Consider the following 16,705-nt stretch of genomic DNA (forward strand, 5'->3'; position numbering starts at 1 on the left):
GGCTGGAATGGGGTACTCGGGTCGAAGGGGTACTGAGTATGGCCCAGGTACCCACAGGACTACCCGATCTGTGGTTAGTCACTTTATATATAAACCCATCAAACTCTATAGTTACACAAGTTGCTAAATGCTCCCATTTCTTTTGACTATGCAGGCATTCCTTCTGACTCTTTTTTGTTAGAGTAAAGATAAAGCTTCCGTCAACTTCAGTGTATGCATGTATCTAAGCAGCTTTTGGCAGGACTCCAGTAAAACTTGAGGCCTACAGCAGGTACATGGGTAGGTCGGGTACCCAGGCAGTAAATTTGGACTAGTCCCAGCCCTAATGGCTGCCACTATATGTAAGGCATTGGGATGTATGAGAGAGGAATGGAGACGAACCGTTGAGGAAGACGAGGTAGACATAACAGCTGGACATCTCTTCCCCACTGAGCAGCTGAACGTCCTCCACACCGAGGTTGAACGCAAGTCGGATAAGTGGGGCTTCATCCATGTCCGTGGTGATGTGAGTCATCAGAGCCAGGTTCTTCACCAGACCACATGCCTACACAATGTATGGAGGTATTACATGCCTACACAATGTATGGAGGTATTACATGCCTACACAATGTATGGAGGTATTACATGCCTACTCAATGTATGGAGGTATTACATGCCTACACAATGTATGGAGGTATAACATGCCTACACAATGTATGGAGGTATTACATGCCTACACAATGTATGGAGGTATTACATGCCTAATCAATGTATGGAGGTATAACATGCCTACACAATGTATGGATGTATTACATGCCTACACAATGTATGGAGGTATTACATGCCTACACAATGTATGGAGGTATTTCATGCCTACACAATGTATGGATGTATTACATGCCTACACAATGTATGGATGTATTACATGCCTACACAATGTATGGAGGTATTACATGCCTACACAATGTATGGATGTATTTCATGCCTACACAATGTATGGAGGTATTACATGCCTACACAATGTATGGAGGTATTACATGCCTACACAATGTATGGAGGTATTACATGCCTACTCAATGTATTGAGGTATTACATGCCTACACAATGTATGGAGGTATTACATGCCAACACAATGTATGGATGTATGACATGCCTACACAATGTATGGAGGTATTACATGCCTACACAATGTATGGAGGTATTACATGCCTACACAATGTATGGAGGTATTTCATGCCTACACAATGTATGGATGTATTACATGCCTACACAATGTATGGAGGTATTACATGCCTACACAATGTATGGATGTATTACATGCCTACACAATGTATGGAGGTATTACATGCCTATACAATGTATGGAGGTATTACATGCCTACACAATGTATGGACGTATTACATGCCTACACAATGTATGGACGTATTACATGCCTACTCAATGCATATACATCAAAGATATATTTTTAGCTGGGTGACGGTATCAGTGTTTCACATCTAAACATTTTCCTTTCTCTACTCAAACATTATGCTATTTCAGACAATACAGAGAGGAATTTATACAACCTCACAGCCTACCCTTGCAATTGAAACATGAGTGAATTCTCTTATACAAAGATTTGGCCAGAAATTTATAAATGAGTTCCCCCCCTCCCCTTCAGTTCCAAAAAAGGGGGATTTCCATTTAACCAGTGGGTGAGTGTATGAAATTCATAGCTAAGTTCAAAGTTGAAAATTTTCCAATAAATCAGAAAATGTACTTATCCTAACACACATTATACATTTCTTCTTCGATCCTATGTGGAAAAGTGCTTGAACAGAGTTTCTAGCTTCTAAAAATGAATTCACCTGAACACATCCCAACATCACCATGGAGTTGTTGAGTGCGAGTCGTCTCGGACTTGCTGATGTTGACAAGCAAACCAAGGTGGTGGAGAAGATGTTGCGTGGACCTGATATGTTGTTGAAGAATGGTGTGGTCTTCGTTGGCCTCGATGCAGTCGTCGATGTAAGATTCGAACATGATTCTGAGAACATGAAGAATTTTGTTATGGGCTTGGTGAGGTGGGTAGATAGCCACGGGGCCAAAGAAATTCCAAATGGGAGCACCTTCCATTGGCAATGGCAGCCTTGGAAAATACAGGAAGTGGCAGTGCTCCCGAATCAGCATATGAACAAAGTCATGCAGAAGTTCTGTAGTTCCTCTAGGTATATCACCTTGAAGGTCTTCATGTTGAAAATTAGCCGAAGCTTGAGAATGTCCTATGGCACGAGAAATATAGGCGAGTAGAAACCTGGGAGTCGCGGGCACCGGACCGAGGCATTCTATAGCATTTTTCCCTAGCAATGTAGCCCTAGTGTCTTCGAGGATTGGCAGCTGCCTGGCTGGACTGGTGGTCAGGGGCAGTTGAAATTCGGTCTGGAGCAACTGTGTGATGAAGGGGTCGTCTCGAAGAGCCCAACTGTCTGCAAACAGCCTAGGTGTTCCGTCTACGCGACTGTAAGGAATGACTGGTGGTGGAAGGTCACAGTATGCCCGAAATAGAGGCAAGTCAATTGCTGGTTGAGTCGCCCCAAAAGGCAGACTCACCACTGTCCTTGGGGTCGGAGACCGAACATCGCGAGTAGGGATGAACCATGTTGACTGTGACAACCTCTTCCCTAAACCATGAAACTAACTTGAACCTCACATAGATCCTGAGGGTAATGTCGCTCCTTCTTCTCCCGTTCCTCTGATTGGTGTCTTTGAAGACGGAAAACCTGCAGAATAGTTTCCCTTGTCACATCCTGGGCCACTTCCTCGATACAATCGGGGAACAGACTCTGAGAGGACCAGGGGAGTTGGTACAGGCGGGATTAGAATTGAATGTCCCAAGAACAGTGTTGTAGAATCCCACGCCGACGGAGAGATGTGACTGATCCTGCATGTGAGTGAGACAACCTTCCCATCCCTGGGGGTGGTTTGAAGAAGGCCATATTGATGAACGTCTCAACCTCGAGAGTCCTGATGACGATGTTGGTAGTCATGAGAGATCCTGATATCGGGTGGAGGAGTCCGTTCATTTGACATTAGAACCACGATCCCTAGGAGAGTGTTGAGGAGACTGACGAGTAGTTGATGGAACTGCTTGAGGACTGTAAGCTTTAGGTGAGGAGCAAGATCGAACCTGATCCTTCCTCGGAGACAGTGGGCCTTGAGGATAGGAAGGACTGGGCCCATGGTCGACGACAGTGAGGGAGGATTGCGATGGCTGTGGAGAAGAGCTGTCAGAAACCCTGTCTTTGGTCACAGATATTACAGGCAATGGGGACGAAAAAAGCTTGTTCGTTGATTTAATAGTGACAACGGACGTCATTTGAGGCTTCTTCGCATCCTAAGATGCGTGATAAGAGGGGCAATCCATTTCTCTCCAAAAGCTGTTGTGTGCTTCCAGACTGCATCTACACAACACTTTTGATGCGGGTCAGAATTTGAGTAGGTACGTCTACATAGCAAAAAAACTGGGCACAGAATATCTGTTGCTTTTTCCTTCTTCTTTCCCAATTCCCTTAGCATGATATAAAAACAACTACACTAGGATAGGGATTCTCTATTGACAAACAACCCACGGTGTGGAAATGAGAAAGAGAATGAAGATAGAGGAAGCATGTGATCAGGTCGTGTAGGTCGCTATGCACAGGATTACATGTGTGACCCATTTGTCTGGGTGGTGACCATGGTGATGACGGTATGTGTTCAGGTGAATTCATTTTTAGAAGCTGGAATCTCTGTACAAGCATGTTTTCACATAGGGTCGAAGAAGAAAGAAGAAATGCATAATAGACCTCTACACATTCTAGTCTAGGCCAGGCAACTGGGAAAGGTGGTCGCAAGGTCTAAATTTTACTCTATTTAATCACATCACTACATGAACATCTTCGTTAGTCCTCACACCTTGTACTGATGTAGGCCCAACATTATTTACAGCAAGTTCAATCCTAACCGATCATGGTGACTTACCTCCCCTTCCGGTGTGTCGGAGGGACACAGCAGACCCCACTGTGACGGCTGCAGGGATCGGGGGCCGCTCACTTTCCTGGTTTTCTCAAACTGTGTGAACAAACAAGGACATGGTAAGGTGATGTGAAATGGGGCTATCCATGATGTATGTGAGTGAGTGAGTGAGTGAGTGAGTGAGTGAGTGAGTGAGTGAGTGAGTGAGTGAGTGAGTGAGTGAGTGAGTGAGTGAGTGAGTGAGTGAGTGAGTGAGTGAGTGAGTGAGTGAGTGAGTGAGTGAGTGAGTGAGTGAGTGAGTGAGTGAGTGAGTGAGTGAGTGAGTGAGTGAGTGAGTGAGTGAGTGAGTGAGTGAGTGAGTGAGTGAGTGAGTGAGTGAGTGAGTGAGTGAGTGAGTGAGTGAGTGAGTGAGTGAGTGAGTGAGTGAGTGAGTGAGTGAGTGAGTGAGTGAGTGAGTGAGTGAGTGAGTGAGTGAGTGAGTGAGTGAGTGAGTGAGTGAGTGAGTGAGTGAGTGAGTGAGTGAGTGAGTGAGTGAGTGAGTGAGTGAGTGAGTGAGTGAGTGAGTAATTGTAACATGCATACCCCTGCTTGCACTAAGCTTAACATGCATACCCCACTCAGACACAGTATACTGATTCTGAGTAGGGCTGCAATGAATATACTATGAGGTGAATGCGATTCGTATCACAAATATAGATAAACGAATACGAATATAATTCACGAATACAATAGTAAGTCAGCAGTGAATGTATTATTTGTTATATTCAGTGAAATAAAAGCAACACAAATTATTTGACATGGTTTATTAATTATTAACATATTAAACATTTATATACTGCACTTATCCAGGTACTAGTATCTGCTCAAATGCAACAATGACCAGTGACCACATTTCCGTCAAATTAAATGTTATAAGAATGTTGTCTTTCAAGAAATGTATGCATATAATATGTTCTTATGGATATTTTTAGATACAGGGTATGTAAATGAACATGACTGCATATTCATGAATATTCGATTCTATTGGTCACCAATAACGAATTCAATTCATGAATGGATACGGTCTGATTCACCGAATACACGAGTGAATCGTAACAGACCTAATTCTGAGCCAACCAGCCCTTGTTTTAACCCCTTAATACTGAGCACCAGGCAAGGTAACAACAATTACCAGCATTTAACATGTGGTATGACATGGCATGGGGATTGTACCACAAACCTTCCAATCCTCTGGGCGAAGGCTCTATCCACAACACCACGTTTTGATCAGAATTTCAGTTACATATACCAGTTTGTCTGGTAAATGTGGGAAGAAATCCTGAGTTGATGCATATAATTTTTACCATTTTGATAAAACCCGAAGGCATGGGTATTGTGCTGAGATATCTAGAATTGGTAGGAACATAATCAGGGCTAATTTGGGATTCAAATCAACAATGGGGGCATGCATGATGATGATGCTGAATCCTACCTGTGAGGAAATCCTGGTCATCATGCCGAGAGCGGAGATGTAGGAGAGACGAGACAGAACCTGTGTCACTCCAGCTCTCTCCATCTTGAATCTCTTGATAGTCCAGTTACCCTGGCGACCAACAATAGAGTGCCATACAGTTAAGTTTCAGTTTTGTAGAAGAAGACAAATAAAAGAAGTAGCATGAAAATACCCATGAATCACAGCATGCACAACTGCTGCAATACGGTCATCATGAGTCTGTTGATAATAACTACAATACACACCGCCAAAAGAAGCGTGAACCATAGAAATATATAGCGAAGTATCTACATTAAGAAGAGATGTGTACCACTAGATGACAAAACTAACAATCAGTCAATTGTTACCAGAGACTAAATTCTTATCACGATATGCTGCACATGATTTCCAAACTTTACACACTTATCCTGCACGAGACAAATTCTGCATCTCGAGTTATGGATCTATGACATCACATGTGATGCGATCATGAGTGTCAGTCACAAAACAGTATGTTTATTTGTGTATCGAACCAATCTAATATCTCTTGAATATGAGTAATTCTTCATATGTTAACCAACATGCATGGTATTCGCGTTTCTTGTGTCGGTGAGTATATTCAACTGCAGCCTCCTTAATACCAACAAGGAAAGCCAACAAATTGACACTTGTCACCACTTAGGAAGGACAGAAGAAGAGCAATGAAGCTCTGCATCTCCCCTGAATTTGCTTCTGGAATATTGCAACATAAATCATGAAGGGCATATCAAAACTAGAATGTGCAAAAGTGTTAATATGTAGATACGAAACTTCCTCTTGAATACGAAACTGCCCCCTATACATTTGGGAATGACTTTACGGCAGCCATCTTGGTTTGCCTTAGGCTGAGAGTTGAGTGACAACATGTGTGAGTGCAGGAGGTGTTTTGTTGGCTGATGAATACAAGTGTATACGAAGAACCGGTGTCTGTCTATTTAAACAAAAGTCACACTAGCTTCTACACATATATGCACATACATAAAGTTTGAAAAACAAGCAGAACTGTCTGATTAAGAGGTCAAAATGACAATTTCAACAAAGTCAAAGGAATCCTCCAAGCAAAGTATCAGCTTCAGCATGTTCAGAGGCCTTAATGTTTGAGGAGATCTCGAAACTGTAATAGTGTACACCAGACTATAGTGATGGCCTGATTGATCAGATGGACAACTTCCAAATATGCAGTTTCTTTATCTTTTATCTACCAGTCCAAACAGGGCACAATCCATCTGACATGTTTGAGTTCTAATTCACAAATCAACATGTGACTTTCAGAGCCATGTACATCGTACGAGGGCTGGTAAAAAAGTTCAAAGCCTGATTTTCTTTCAACTATGGGCCACAACAAAGTGAACTAGTCAATGTAGTACATTGTTTGACCAGTTAATTGCAAGTGTATTTGGTCTGTTGGGGCCATTTGTTTATTAGTGACATCCAGCTGAACGTGATAGGGGTCCAAATGGACACAAAAATGGAAGAGAACGAGTACCAAGCAGTCATCAAGTTTTTGACACAGAGAAAAGTAGTCCCCAAGAAATTCATGACCGCATGTCACAAGTGTATGGGGATAAGTGGCCTAGCTATTCCACTGTTAAAGGTTGGCTATGTTTAAGGCTGGGAGTTAAGCCTTGTTGATAAGCCTTGTTGATAAGCCTCGGTCTGAATGTCCCGTAATTGCAGCTCTTGTTGACCATACATAATTCATGGTACTCTAACTCAGACATGTACAACTGACTGAAGTACTCACAGTGGAGATCGCATTGACGAGGCCGTTGGTGATCTGGTCCTGTCTCATGTGTCGCACGATGTCAAACTGGGCCGCTCTAGGCTTGGGGATCGTCATGTCTGCTATCTTCTTCAGCTGAATACAGAAACATCACATTCAGATCCAGTTATCACAACCTTAGAATAATAGTGTTCATACTATTTGATGCCAAAAATATTTTAGTTTGGGTGTGCAATGTAACTGGCATACCGCTATGTTGCAATACGCCCATCAGCAATACACATATCGCAATACAGCTTGTGTTGATATGTTCCGATACAGTCAGAATAAAATTAATATAATTATATAAATTATATCTACTATCTTGTGACATATGGATGGATAGAGTTCCTATCTAAACCATGTAAACAGCACACACTTCACACTGTTTACATTAACATTATTGATCCGGGGTAGAATAGGTCTTCAGCAACCCATGCTTGCCGTAACAAGGCGTAAGAGACGACTAACAGGATCGGGTGGTCAGACTCGCTGACTTGGTTGATGAATGTCATCGATCCCAATTGCATGGATCGATGCTCATGTTGTCAATCACTGGATTGTCTGGTTCGGACTCTATTACTTACAGACCGCCGTCATATAGCTGGGATATTGCTGAGTGTGGCGTTAAACAACAAACAAACAAACAAAAATTGATGATGTAATAGGTTTATCCATACTACACATCTTGCAATCTGAAGTCTGGATTAGGGAATGAAGAAGTACCATTGTAACGGTACAAATATATATGATTTGGGTCCCAGTATGTATTGTAATATGTATCACAATACAGCTCACCATATTGCAATATGTATGATTTATGTGCCAATACACCAACCCTAGAAACAAGTACCCAGTGCTCTACCTCCTGGTATCAGTACCAAACACAATCAACCAGCCTAATAACTGTAGGCCCTCTGCCAGTGTTGCTGGCCAATGGCCGTAGGACCAGCAGTAAGACTGCCCCCTGACAGTGTTGCTGGCCAATGGCCGTAGGACCAGCAGTAAGACTGCCCCCTGACAGTGTTGCTGGCCAATGGCCGTAGGACCAGCAGTAAGACTGCCCCCTGACAGTGTTGCTGGCCAATGGCCGTAGGACCAGCAGTAAGACTGCCCCCTGACAGTGTTGCTGGCTGTAGGACCAGCAGTAAGACTGCCCCCTGACAGTGTTGCTGGCCAATGGCCGTAGGACCAGCAGTAAGACTGCCCCCGGACAGTGTTTCTGGCCAATGGCCGTAGGACCAGCAGTAAGACTGCCCCCTGACAGTGTTGCTGGCCAATGGCCGTAGGACCAGCAGTAAGACTGCCCCCTGACAGTGTTGCTGGCCAATGGCCGTAGGACCAGCAGTAAGACTGCCCCCTGACAGTGTTGCTGGCCAATGGCCGTAGGACCAGCAGTAAGACTGCCCCCTGACAGTGTTGCTGGCTGTAGGACCAGCAGTAAGACTGCCCCCTGACAGTGTTGCTGGCCAATGGCCGTAGGACCAGCAGTAAGACTGCCCCCTGACAGTGTTGCTGGCCAATGGCCGTAGGACCAGCAGTAAGACTGCCCCCTGACAGTGTTGCTGGCTGTAGGACCAGCAGTAAGACTGCCCCCTGACAGTGTTGCTGGCCAATGGCCGTAGGACCAGCAGTAAGACTGCCCCCTGACAGTGTTGCTGGCCAATGGCCGTAGGACCAGCAGTAAGACTGCCCCCTGCCAGTGTTGCTGGCCAATGGCCGTAGGACCAGCAGTAAGACTGCCCCCTGCCAGTGTTGCTGGCCAATGGCCGTAGGACCAGCAGTGAGACTGCCCCCTGACAGTGTTGCTGGCCAATGGCCGTAGGACCAGGAGTAAGACTGCCCCCTGACAGTGTTGCTGGCCAATGGCCGTTGGACCAGCAGTAAGACTGACCCCTGACAGTGTTGCTGGCCAATGGCCGTAGGACCAGCAGTAAGACTGCCCCCTGACAGTGTTGCTGGCCAATGGCCGTAGGACCAGCAGTAAGACTGCCCCCTGACAGTGTTGCTGGCCAATGGCCGTAGGACCAGCAGTAAGACTGCCCCCTGAGTGTATGTACACTAATCATCATTCTCATTCTGTTGCCACTCTCTCTGTACTTTTGTTATTCTAAAACAAGCATGAAATACTGTAATCCCCTGCCAATATGATGTGTCTGATTGTGTGCAAGGCAAGAGATAGTGTACTTTTTTCAAGATCTGCTCCAGAAACGTGTAGTACCGTCCCTTTCACTCTAAATCAAAGTCTTTGCTATGGAAACTCGCAAAATCAATTTTTTTTAAATCCCAAACTATCAAAAGGCACCAGTTCAACACTAGACTTATCTATGTGCCAAGTTTAGTTAAGCTATCTCTCATGTTTTTTTCAGTTCTGCTCCAGAAACGAAACATGACAGATGGAAAATTTCCCACCTATATAACTGCAGCCTGTAAACAATCAGGTCTGGACCAGACAATCCAGTGGTTGATATAATGAGCAACGATCCATGTCAACTAAGTCACCAAACCTCGCACCATTAAGTCTCCTCTTATGACAAGCACGGTTGCTTGGGACCAATCCTTATATGGAATCCCCATTGGTGAGTTGATTCTAAATACTGCTACTGATAACTGTATCTACAAACTTTGAGTCAAGTGTTAACTCTACTTCACTCCCATCCCCTGTATTTGAATAGCAAGGAATATTACCTCAGCATTGAATTTCTTGAAGAGATCTTCAAACAAAAGTGACAGCAGCTGCCCTGCCAGTTCCAGCCTCTTGTTGCCATAGTAATCCCTGTCATCAACCTTCACCTTGTCACCTTCTGCTAAAACTATCCTTCGCACCATCAGGGCCAAGTACACAGCCTTCACCTTGAAATTCCACTGTACCACCTAAGGTCAAGGACAGGGTTAATAAAATCTCATCATTAACAAAATATACACCCAATATGATTCTAAGGTGCCAACAATCACTCACTTCAAGCTCTGACTATTCCAAAAGCAAGGTCTACATTATCATGCCAGTATCAAAGGGTTTCCTACTCGTAAGTACTTTGGCGAGGTGTTTATAAATAAGTGCAACTGGTGTTGTGTAGAAATAGGGAATTCCATTGTGATGTATTTTGGTCATGTGTTACTTTAGGTCTTCTAGTCTTTGGGTATAGCTTGATGTCTACCTTTAAAGTCACATGGTCAAATATTTAAAAATTGAAAGTACATAACTTTTTAACAAGTACCGATTTTTCAAACAATTCTGGTTCCCCTACTATATATCCCTGTATATATTCAGTTGACTCACTTAAGTTTGCCAAACAATTCTGACATGACACATCTTCAATTAAGTGTCTGACTCACCGGAACATGAGCAAGGACTACACCATGCAGAACATCTCGAGCTTCATCAACTTTGGTTTTCTTGGAACCAACCCAAACATTCCTCGTGCGAATTTTGTTTCCAATAAACTTTAATGCCTGTAAAGAAAATGTCACACTTCTTAGAAATAGCACCAAAAACCAAAAGAATACCATTAAAACAGAACAGCATAAATACTCAGTGTCTCCTCAAGAAACAAGCAACAAAATATTACCAGCAACTGTGAGCTACATACCTGAAATCAACAGTGAGCTAAATACTTGAAATCAACTTACACAAAAATGAACTTAAAGACCTCTGATAAGGATTTTACTCACTCTTCCAACATCTGAAAACATTTGATATGTGTAAATGATTTTCATCCATTTTGTAACCAATAGTTGCTCCCTAGGCCATATTCTAACATTGCGTGCCCCACCATAGCTGACCTGGTTCTGTGTGAAGACCTGCGCCCGGTGACACTCCTCCAGACATGGCGCCATGGCCGCCAACACCTCCTCCTCACTGCCGATCATCTGCACGATCTCCTGGTCACACTCGATCCCCATGGCTTTGAAGGCCACGGCCACAGGAATGTCCTACATCAGCAATAGGGAACACTCTGAATGTAACATCCAAGTCAGCACTATCTACCCTCCATCACCATTTCTGCCTTTCATGACAGAAGGCGATGGACGAGGCAAGTAAGGAGGGTTTCTGACCACTTTGTGTCAGATCACAGGTATCAGAAGTTTTAACACGTTTAAGTAGGTATTAAAGAGAGTCTAGGTTCACAGACTAGTGTCTATTTTCTGCCTCGTTCAAGATACTGTAAGAAATGCCATATATGTATCTATTATATCATTAGCTACGAGTACAAGTTTGCAGCACTGTGAAGACTCGGGTTAGAAATGGTCTCCAGCAACCCATGCTTGTCGAAAGAGACTACTAATGGAAACGAGAGGTCAGTCTCGCTGACTTGGTTGATGCATGTCATCATATTCAAATAGCATAGATCGATGTTCATGATGTCAATAACTGGACTGTCTCATCAAGATTCAATTATTTAAAGACTGCCATCATATAGCTGGAATATTGCTGAGTGAGGCGTTTAACAACAAACAAACACACTAGTTTGCAGAAAGGGATATACCTCACCTCTGAAAATGTGTTGTGCTTGAGGTAGTATTTCCCATGTTTGACAACAACATAGGTCTTACTCTTCCTCTCATGGGTGGAACTGGAGGAAACCAAAACAACATTCTGACTTATCAATGGGAGGACCTCATACACGTACTGTTATGTGGAGTGAGTGAGTGAGTGAGTGAGTGAGTGAGTGAGTGAGTTGTGTTTAACGCCGCTTTTAACAGTATTGCAGTTATATCACGAGGTGACAACTTAATTTGGGAGCAAAGCCTGAAGTGATGCAGGTCTTAGACATTTACCACTTCGGTGAAACCCACAATCACAGGTTACTGGCCTGCCCAAGTAGCGCAACTCTGCACAGTGAATTGCAGCACCTTTGACGACTGTCCCACCTGTGCCCCGTTAGTAGGAAAATAGCAAGCATACAAGTACTGGTAAATGATATAATAATTATTTGTGCCAGCTTACAATTACATTCTTATTTGCAACAGCAAAAAACAAATTGCTTGAAAATATTTTTAACATCTGGTTTTTGTTTAAATGTTATATTGAATAATATTTATATTGAATGTTATATTATTACATCAACCTTGAAAACAGCAGCATCTAAAGATATCCCTATTAAAACTTGACATAGAAAGGTGTTCCCATGATATGCTTCCTCACCTTGTAACGGAGCACTCGATCGTTCCCTTGTTGCTGATATCAACGATCATCCTGTTCTTGGACAGCTGCTCCTGTATAAGGATGACCTTCTCCACGCCCTTCACGATGAAGTAGCCGCCGGGATCCATTGGACACTCATTTAGTTTGGCCATTTCCGCCGGACTCTTCCCATTCAGCACACACTTGGAACTCCTCAGCATTATCGGCATTCTGGACAATGAAATAGTCGAATGTCATGTGAACTCAACAAATCTGATTACTGCAACAAAGGGTCAGGTCAAATCGGGTTTAATGTCGCGTTCAAGACTATTTCACTTACATAGCGACCAGTCCTCGTTTTATCCCATAATGCAGGGAAACAACAAGTACCATCTTTTAACATCTTTTGGTATGATGTGGCCTGGGATCTTCAACTCTATGCTTCCGCTCTCAACTAGACCATAGGCAGTCTATTTAAAAAAACATGCACATCACAGGCAGCATTTTGTTTTGTAGTGGGCGGTAAGGTAACACTATCCGAAGTACGAAGTTTTAAAGGAGGGTTTGGGAAAACTTAAAAACTATTAACTTCTGAAAACTGATACAGAAATAAATCATGAATCGGTAGGTGTATCACATCTACGTGACTACCCTAGTCACACTTACCTGCCAATGGGCAGGTTGTTCCGAATGATCCTCTGGTTCCCTCGTGTGTACTCGATGTCCACGGTGACGGGTGCCGAGTAGGTCATGTCCCGCAGGCGACACTGAAACAGTGCAATCATCATGACAAGTCAAATTAAGACCTTCACGTGACAAACTTCACTATACCTCTCTGGTAGCATCAAGGTAGCCGAGAAATGAGTACTACTCCCTTTTAATATCCAACTTATACAACTCATGCCTTCATAACATTCTAATAAGTCTGATACTGAAATTCTGCTCCAACCTTCACAAAGCTATATAACGAACATACTTATAACGAACTGACGGACACAACAGACTGGTCTTTTTGGTCCAGGCTGTGCAAACGTTGCATATTTGCTTATAACAAACAACGGTTATAATGAACAAACATTTGCGGTCCCTTTGAGTTCGTTATTAATGTAGTCTAAAAACACAAAGAGGTAGTTTCCTCCCTCAGCAGTTGTTACCATGGTTACTACTTTTAACTTGAATTCTTCCTGCTCATAGGTTTACAACTTTTAATAAATTACATTTTCAATTGAAATATTTGTAATTAAAAGTCAAATGGTTTGAGGACAAGTGGATATAAAAAGTTCCACGATATTGTCTAATGAGGGTGGCACTGGGTAGCCTAGTGGTAAAAGCGTTTTGCTCATCATGCCGAAGACCCGGATTCGATTCCCCACATGGGTGCAATGTGTGAGCCCATTTCTGGTGTCCCCTACCATAATATTGCTGTGATATTGCTAAGAGCAGTGTTAAACCATACTCTCACTCTAACATGCACGTTGACAGAGCTTGAAGAAGCTGGTGCATAATTGTGTTGAATTTTGTGAAGGAGTGAACAGTAGTTACGTATTAGCAACAAGTAGATGTCGGATAGTAACAGCAGAGTGAGTGAGTGAGTGAGTATGGTTTTACGCCGCTTTGAGCAAAATATTCCAGCAATATCACGGCGGGGGACACCAGAAATGGGCTTCACACATTGTACCCATGTCGGGAATCAAACCCGGGTCTTCGGCGTGACGAGCGAACGCTTTAACCACTAGGCTACCCGACTGCCCCAGTAACAGCAGAACAGTCATAGGCATGATTTCACAGCTTTGAGGTAGCCAAGTGGTTCAAGCATTCACTTGTCATGGAGAAATACCCAGGTTCTATTCCTCACATGGCTAGCCCACAATGTGAGAAACCAGTTTCTTGTCCCCTGCTTTGACATTGCTGGAGTATTGCTAACCATTCACTCAACTGATTCTGAAAGAAATCAACAAAGTTTAACTTTCATTATTTCGACATCAGTGTTTAAACTTAAGCTGTAGCAGGGACCTGGCTGTTCCTTGTCATTGCTCTAACATTAAATGTGAAAGATTTAGGGTGTCCCTAGATTCAAATACTCTAGGAGCCCCCTTAATGCTGTATACGGGACATTGGTAAAACCAGTATACTGACCTCATGTGGAGATATTGGCTTTGTGATGTTGAACCCCTCCTCTACATCAGGCATGCCAACATAGATGTTCAGGTACCTGTAAACATGATCAAATATTCAAACAAACTACTCAATTAACGAAGTCTCCATATTGCTTATAATTACATACCAGGTACATAATAAATAGAACAAAATTTTGACATTCTAGAGAGGGATAGATATGTTTACCAGTCTTCGTTCATGCTGTCATAATTGTTTCACAAAGTTTAACAGGATATCTGCTCATATGTTGAGTATTGTAGGACCATGTATAGTGAGATTTTATTTCATTTTCAAGTCAACTGACTGGAGCCAAGAGCCACTATCAGCAAATATAACGAAACTAGTTTGAATTTACTTCCTTGTCTCAAAACCTCCATCTTTAATGGAGCAAATTAAAAAGCATTAATTAAGTAAATTATAATAGTAAATAAAGCAAAACTATTTTGATGAAAACTATGACATATTTGGACTTGGTCCTCCAGCATGTCCAGTTGAGCTAAAAAACCCACTTGACATAGAAGTTGGGATCAGCATCAGATGTGATTTTCTCATTGGCCTTCATGATCTTCTTAATCTGAAAACAATATCATTGAAGCAAATGTATAGAACAACTGGAAGAGTGTGTACTGAAATCTGATTTGTTGAAAAATGTTGTCAAATGGGTGTTCAAAGCCTGGAAATATTTTATACTGAATTCATAACACATGACACAGTCATCAGAGATCAGAGCTTGTACTTATTGCAGAAAGATTGTTTATTTGGGTCTCACCTCACAAAAATATTGCATCTATGTAGTTGATGAACACTTACCTCAACATTGATGAAGTAGTTGAATGAATCAATGTGCTGCTTGACAAGACCTTTCACTTTGAGAAAGGCAGGAAGCAGTTTCCACTTGTCCTGGAGTTCAGAAATTTGAATTACACATTGAACATCCTAATTTATTTGAATAAATAAGGGTGGTATGTTTGGAATGTAGTAGCAGTTCCTGGGTAAAAAGAAGTGAGGTGACCCTGTGTTTAACGCTGTGCATTCAACATGTTCAAGATTATTGCACTTATAAGGTTACGTGCATTCACGTGTGTGTGTGTGTGTGTGTGTGTGTGTGTGTGTGTGTGTGTGTGTGTGTGTGTGTGTGTGTGTGTGTGTGTGTGTGTGTCCGCTTGTACTAGTTCAAACTTATGCCAGTTTTATATCCACCTGAGATACCATGCCGCAATTTTGCATAGAAGCCTCACTCAGACACAGTATACTAACTCTGAGGCGTCCGTCTTTGTTTTATTCTTTTAAAATCTGAAAAGGTCAGTGGAGGTGTTACTTATTAGCAATAGGGTAAGTGACACTGACAAATTGTCCAAAACACTGTCCTTCTGTCCACCTGGGCCTGCTAGAACTTATTTAGCTTTATTCTCCAATAGCAATAGGTGTAGAATGGTTTAACTTTCCTTGGACCACCATACCCAAATTCAGACTGTTTCTCAAAACATTTCTCAACATGTTTTTTTTTAAATCAGATTTGCTTTCCATGGCAACCATATGTAAAAATCTACTTTTTGCCATTCTCTCTAATGTATGCAAATAATTTAATTTAGCATGGTATGGCAGACTAGTGTGCAGTGGGGTCTACTTGGTCTAAGAAATGGCGGCGGGCCATTGATAATAGTCTGTACCAGACAAACTAGTAACTGACATAATGATCAATTTCCCTCGCCGTTGGGGTAGGAAGACATAATGAACCAAGCCAGTGCCTGGTCACACGATCCATTTCGTCGCCTTGTACGACAAGGAACGTTGCTTGGAACCAGAAGGGGGGTAGCCAAAAAACATAGTATTCCATGTCGATACCTTGACAGTGCGGATAGGCTCCGACAGTTGCTCCTTATCCATTTTCATAATATCTTCTATAGACTCCATTATTTCTCTTTCACGCACAGCGTTTGTAGACGGAAATATCTACGTGCACGTGTTGCAAAAGTGTTACAGCATCTAGCGAACAGCCATTTTGTTCGATTAAAATCCGGACTAATGGTATCTTTTCCAGTTTGTATATTATCAAGGCTCGGCGCTAGCTTATATCACTCCGTTATTATAGGAATTATATTAACGTCTAGCACCATTTTATTACCTCAATAAAATTAATTTAGAATTGATATATTTTCTTAAAAACGTCGGCGAGTGA

At 42.5% G+C, this 16,705-nt stretch overlaps 1 protein-coding gene across 1 annotated transcript in view; it reads right to left on the minus strand.

Moving 5' to 3' along the window:
• LOC124141509 (DNA-directed RNA polymerase III subunit RPC2-like) overlaps positions 1 to 16,536 on the minus strand; it is a 33,986-nt gene extending 17,450 nt beyond the window's left edge. Inside the window, exons 1-14 of the mRNA XM_048402414.1 lie at positions 16,372 to 16,536; positions 15,337 to 15,426; positions 15,036 to 15,100; positions 14,506 to 14,581; positions 13,036 to 13,136; positions 12,391 to 12,600; positions 11,737 to 11,818; positions 11,028 to 11,177; positions 10,581 to 10,697; positions 9,933 to 10,118; positions 7,227 to 7,340; positions 5,444 to 5,554; positions 3,979 to 4,068; positions 382 to 544 (exon numbers count right to left, since the gene is read on the minus strand). Coding sequence (XP_048258371.1) covers positions 382 to 544; positions 3,979 to 4,068; positions 5,444 to 5,554; positions 7,227 to 7,340; positions 9,933 to 10,118; positions 10,581 to 10,697; positions 11,028 to 11,177; positions 11,737 to 11,818; positions 12,391 to 12,600; positions 13,036 to 13,136; positions 14,506 to 14,581; positions 15,036 to 15,100; positions 15,337 to 15,426; positions 16,372 to 16,440 — 1,624 coding nt within the window. The 5' untranslated portion in view covers positions 16,441 to 16,536. The remainder of the gene's footprint in view (positions 1 to 381; positions 545 to 3,978; positions 4,069 to 5,443; positions 5,555 to 7,226; positions 7,341 to 9,932; positions 10,119 to 10,580; positions 10,698 to 11,027; positions 11,178 to 11,736; positions 11,819 to 12,390; positions 12,601 to 13,035; positions 13,137 to 14,505; positions 14,582 to 15,035; positions 15,101 to 15,336; positions 15,427 to 16,371) is intronic.
• Positions 16,537 to 16,705: the final 169 nt, after the last annotated feature.

Source organism: Haliotis rufescens, unplaced genomic scaffold, assembly GCF_023055435.1.
Source record: "Haliotis rufescens isolate VD_foot unplaced genomic scaffold, xgHalRufe1.0.p SCAF_26, whole genome shotgun sequence".
NCBI classification, from domain to species: domain Eukaryota; kingdom Metazoa; phylum Mollusca; class Gastropoda; order Lepetellida; family Haliotidae; genus Haliotis; species Haliotis rufescens.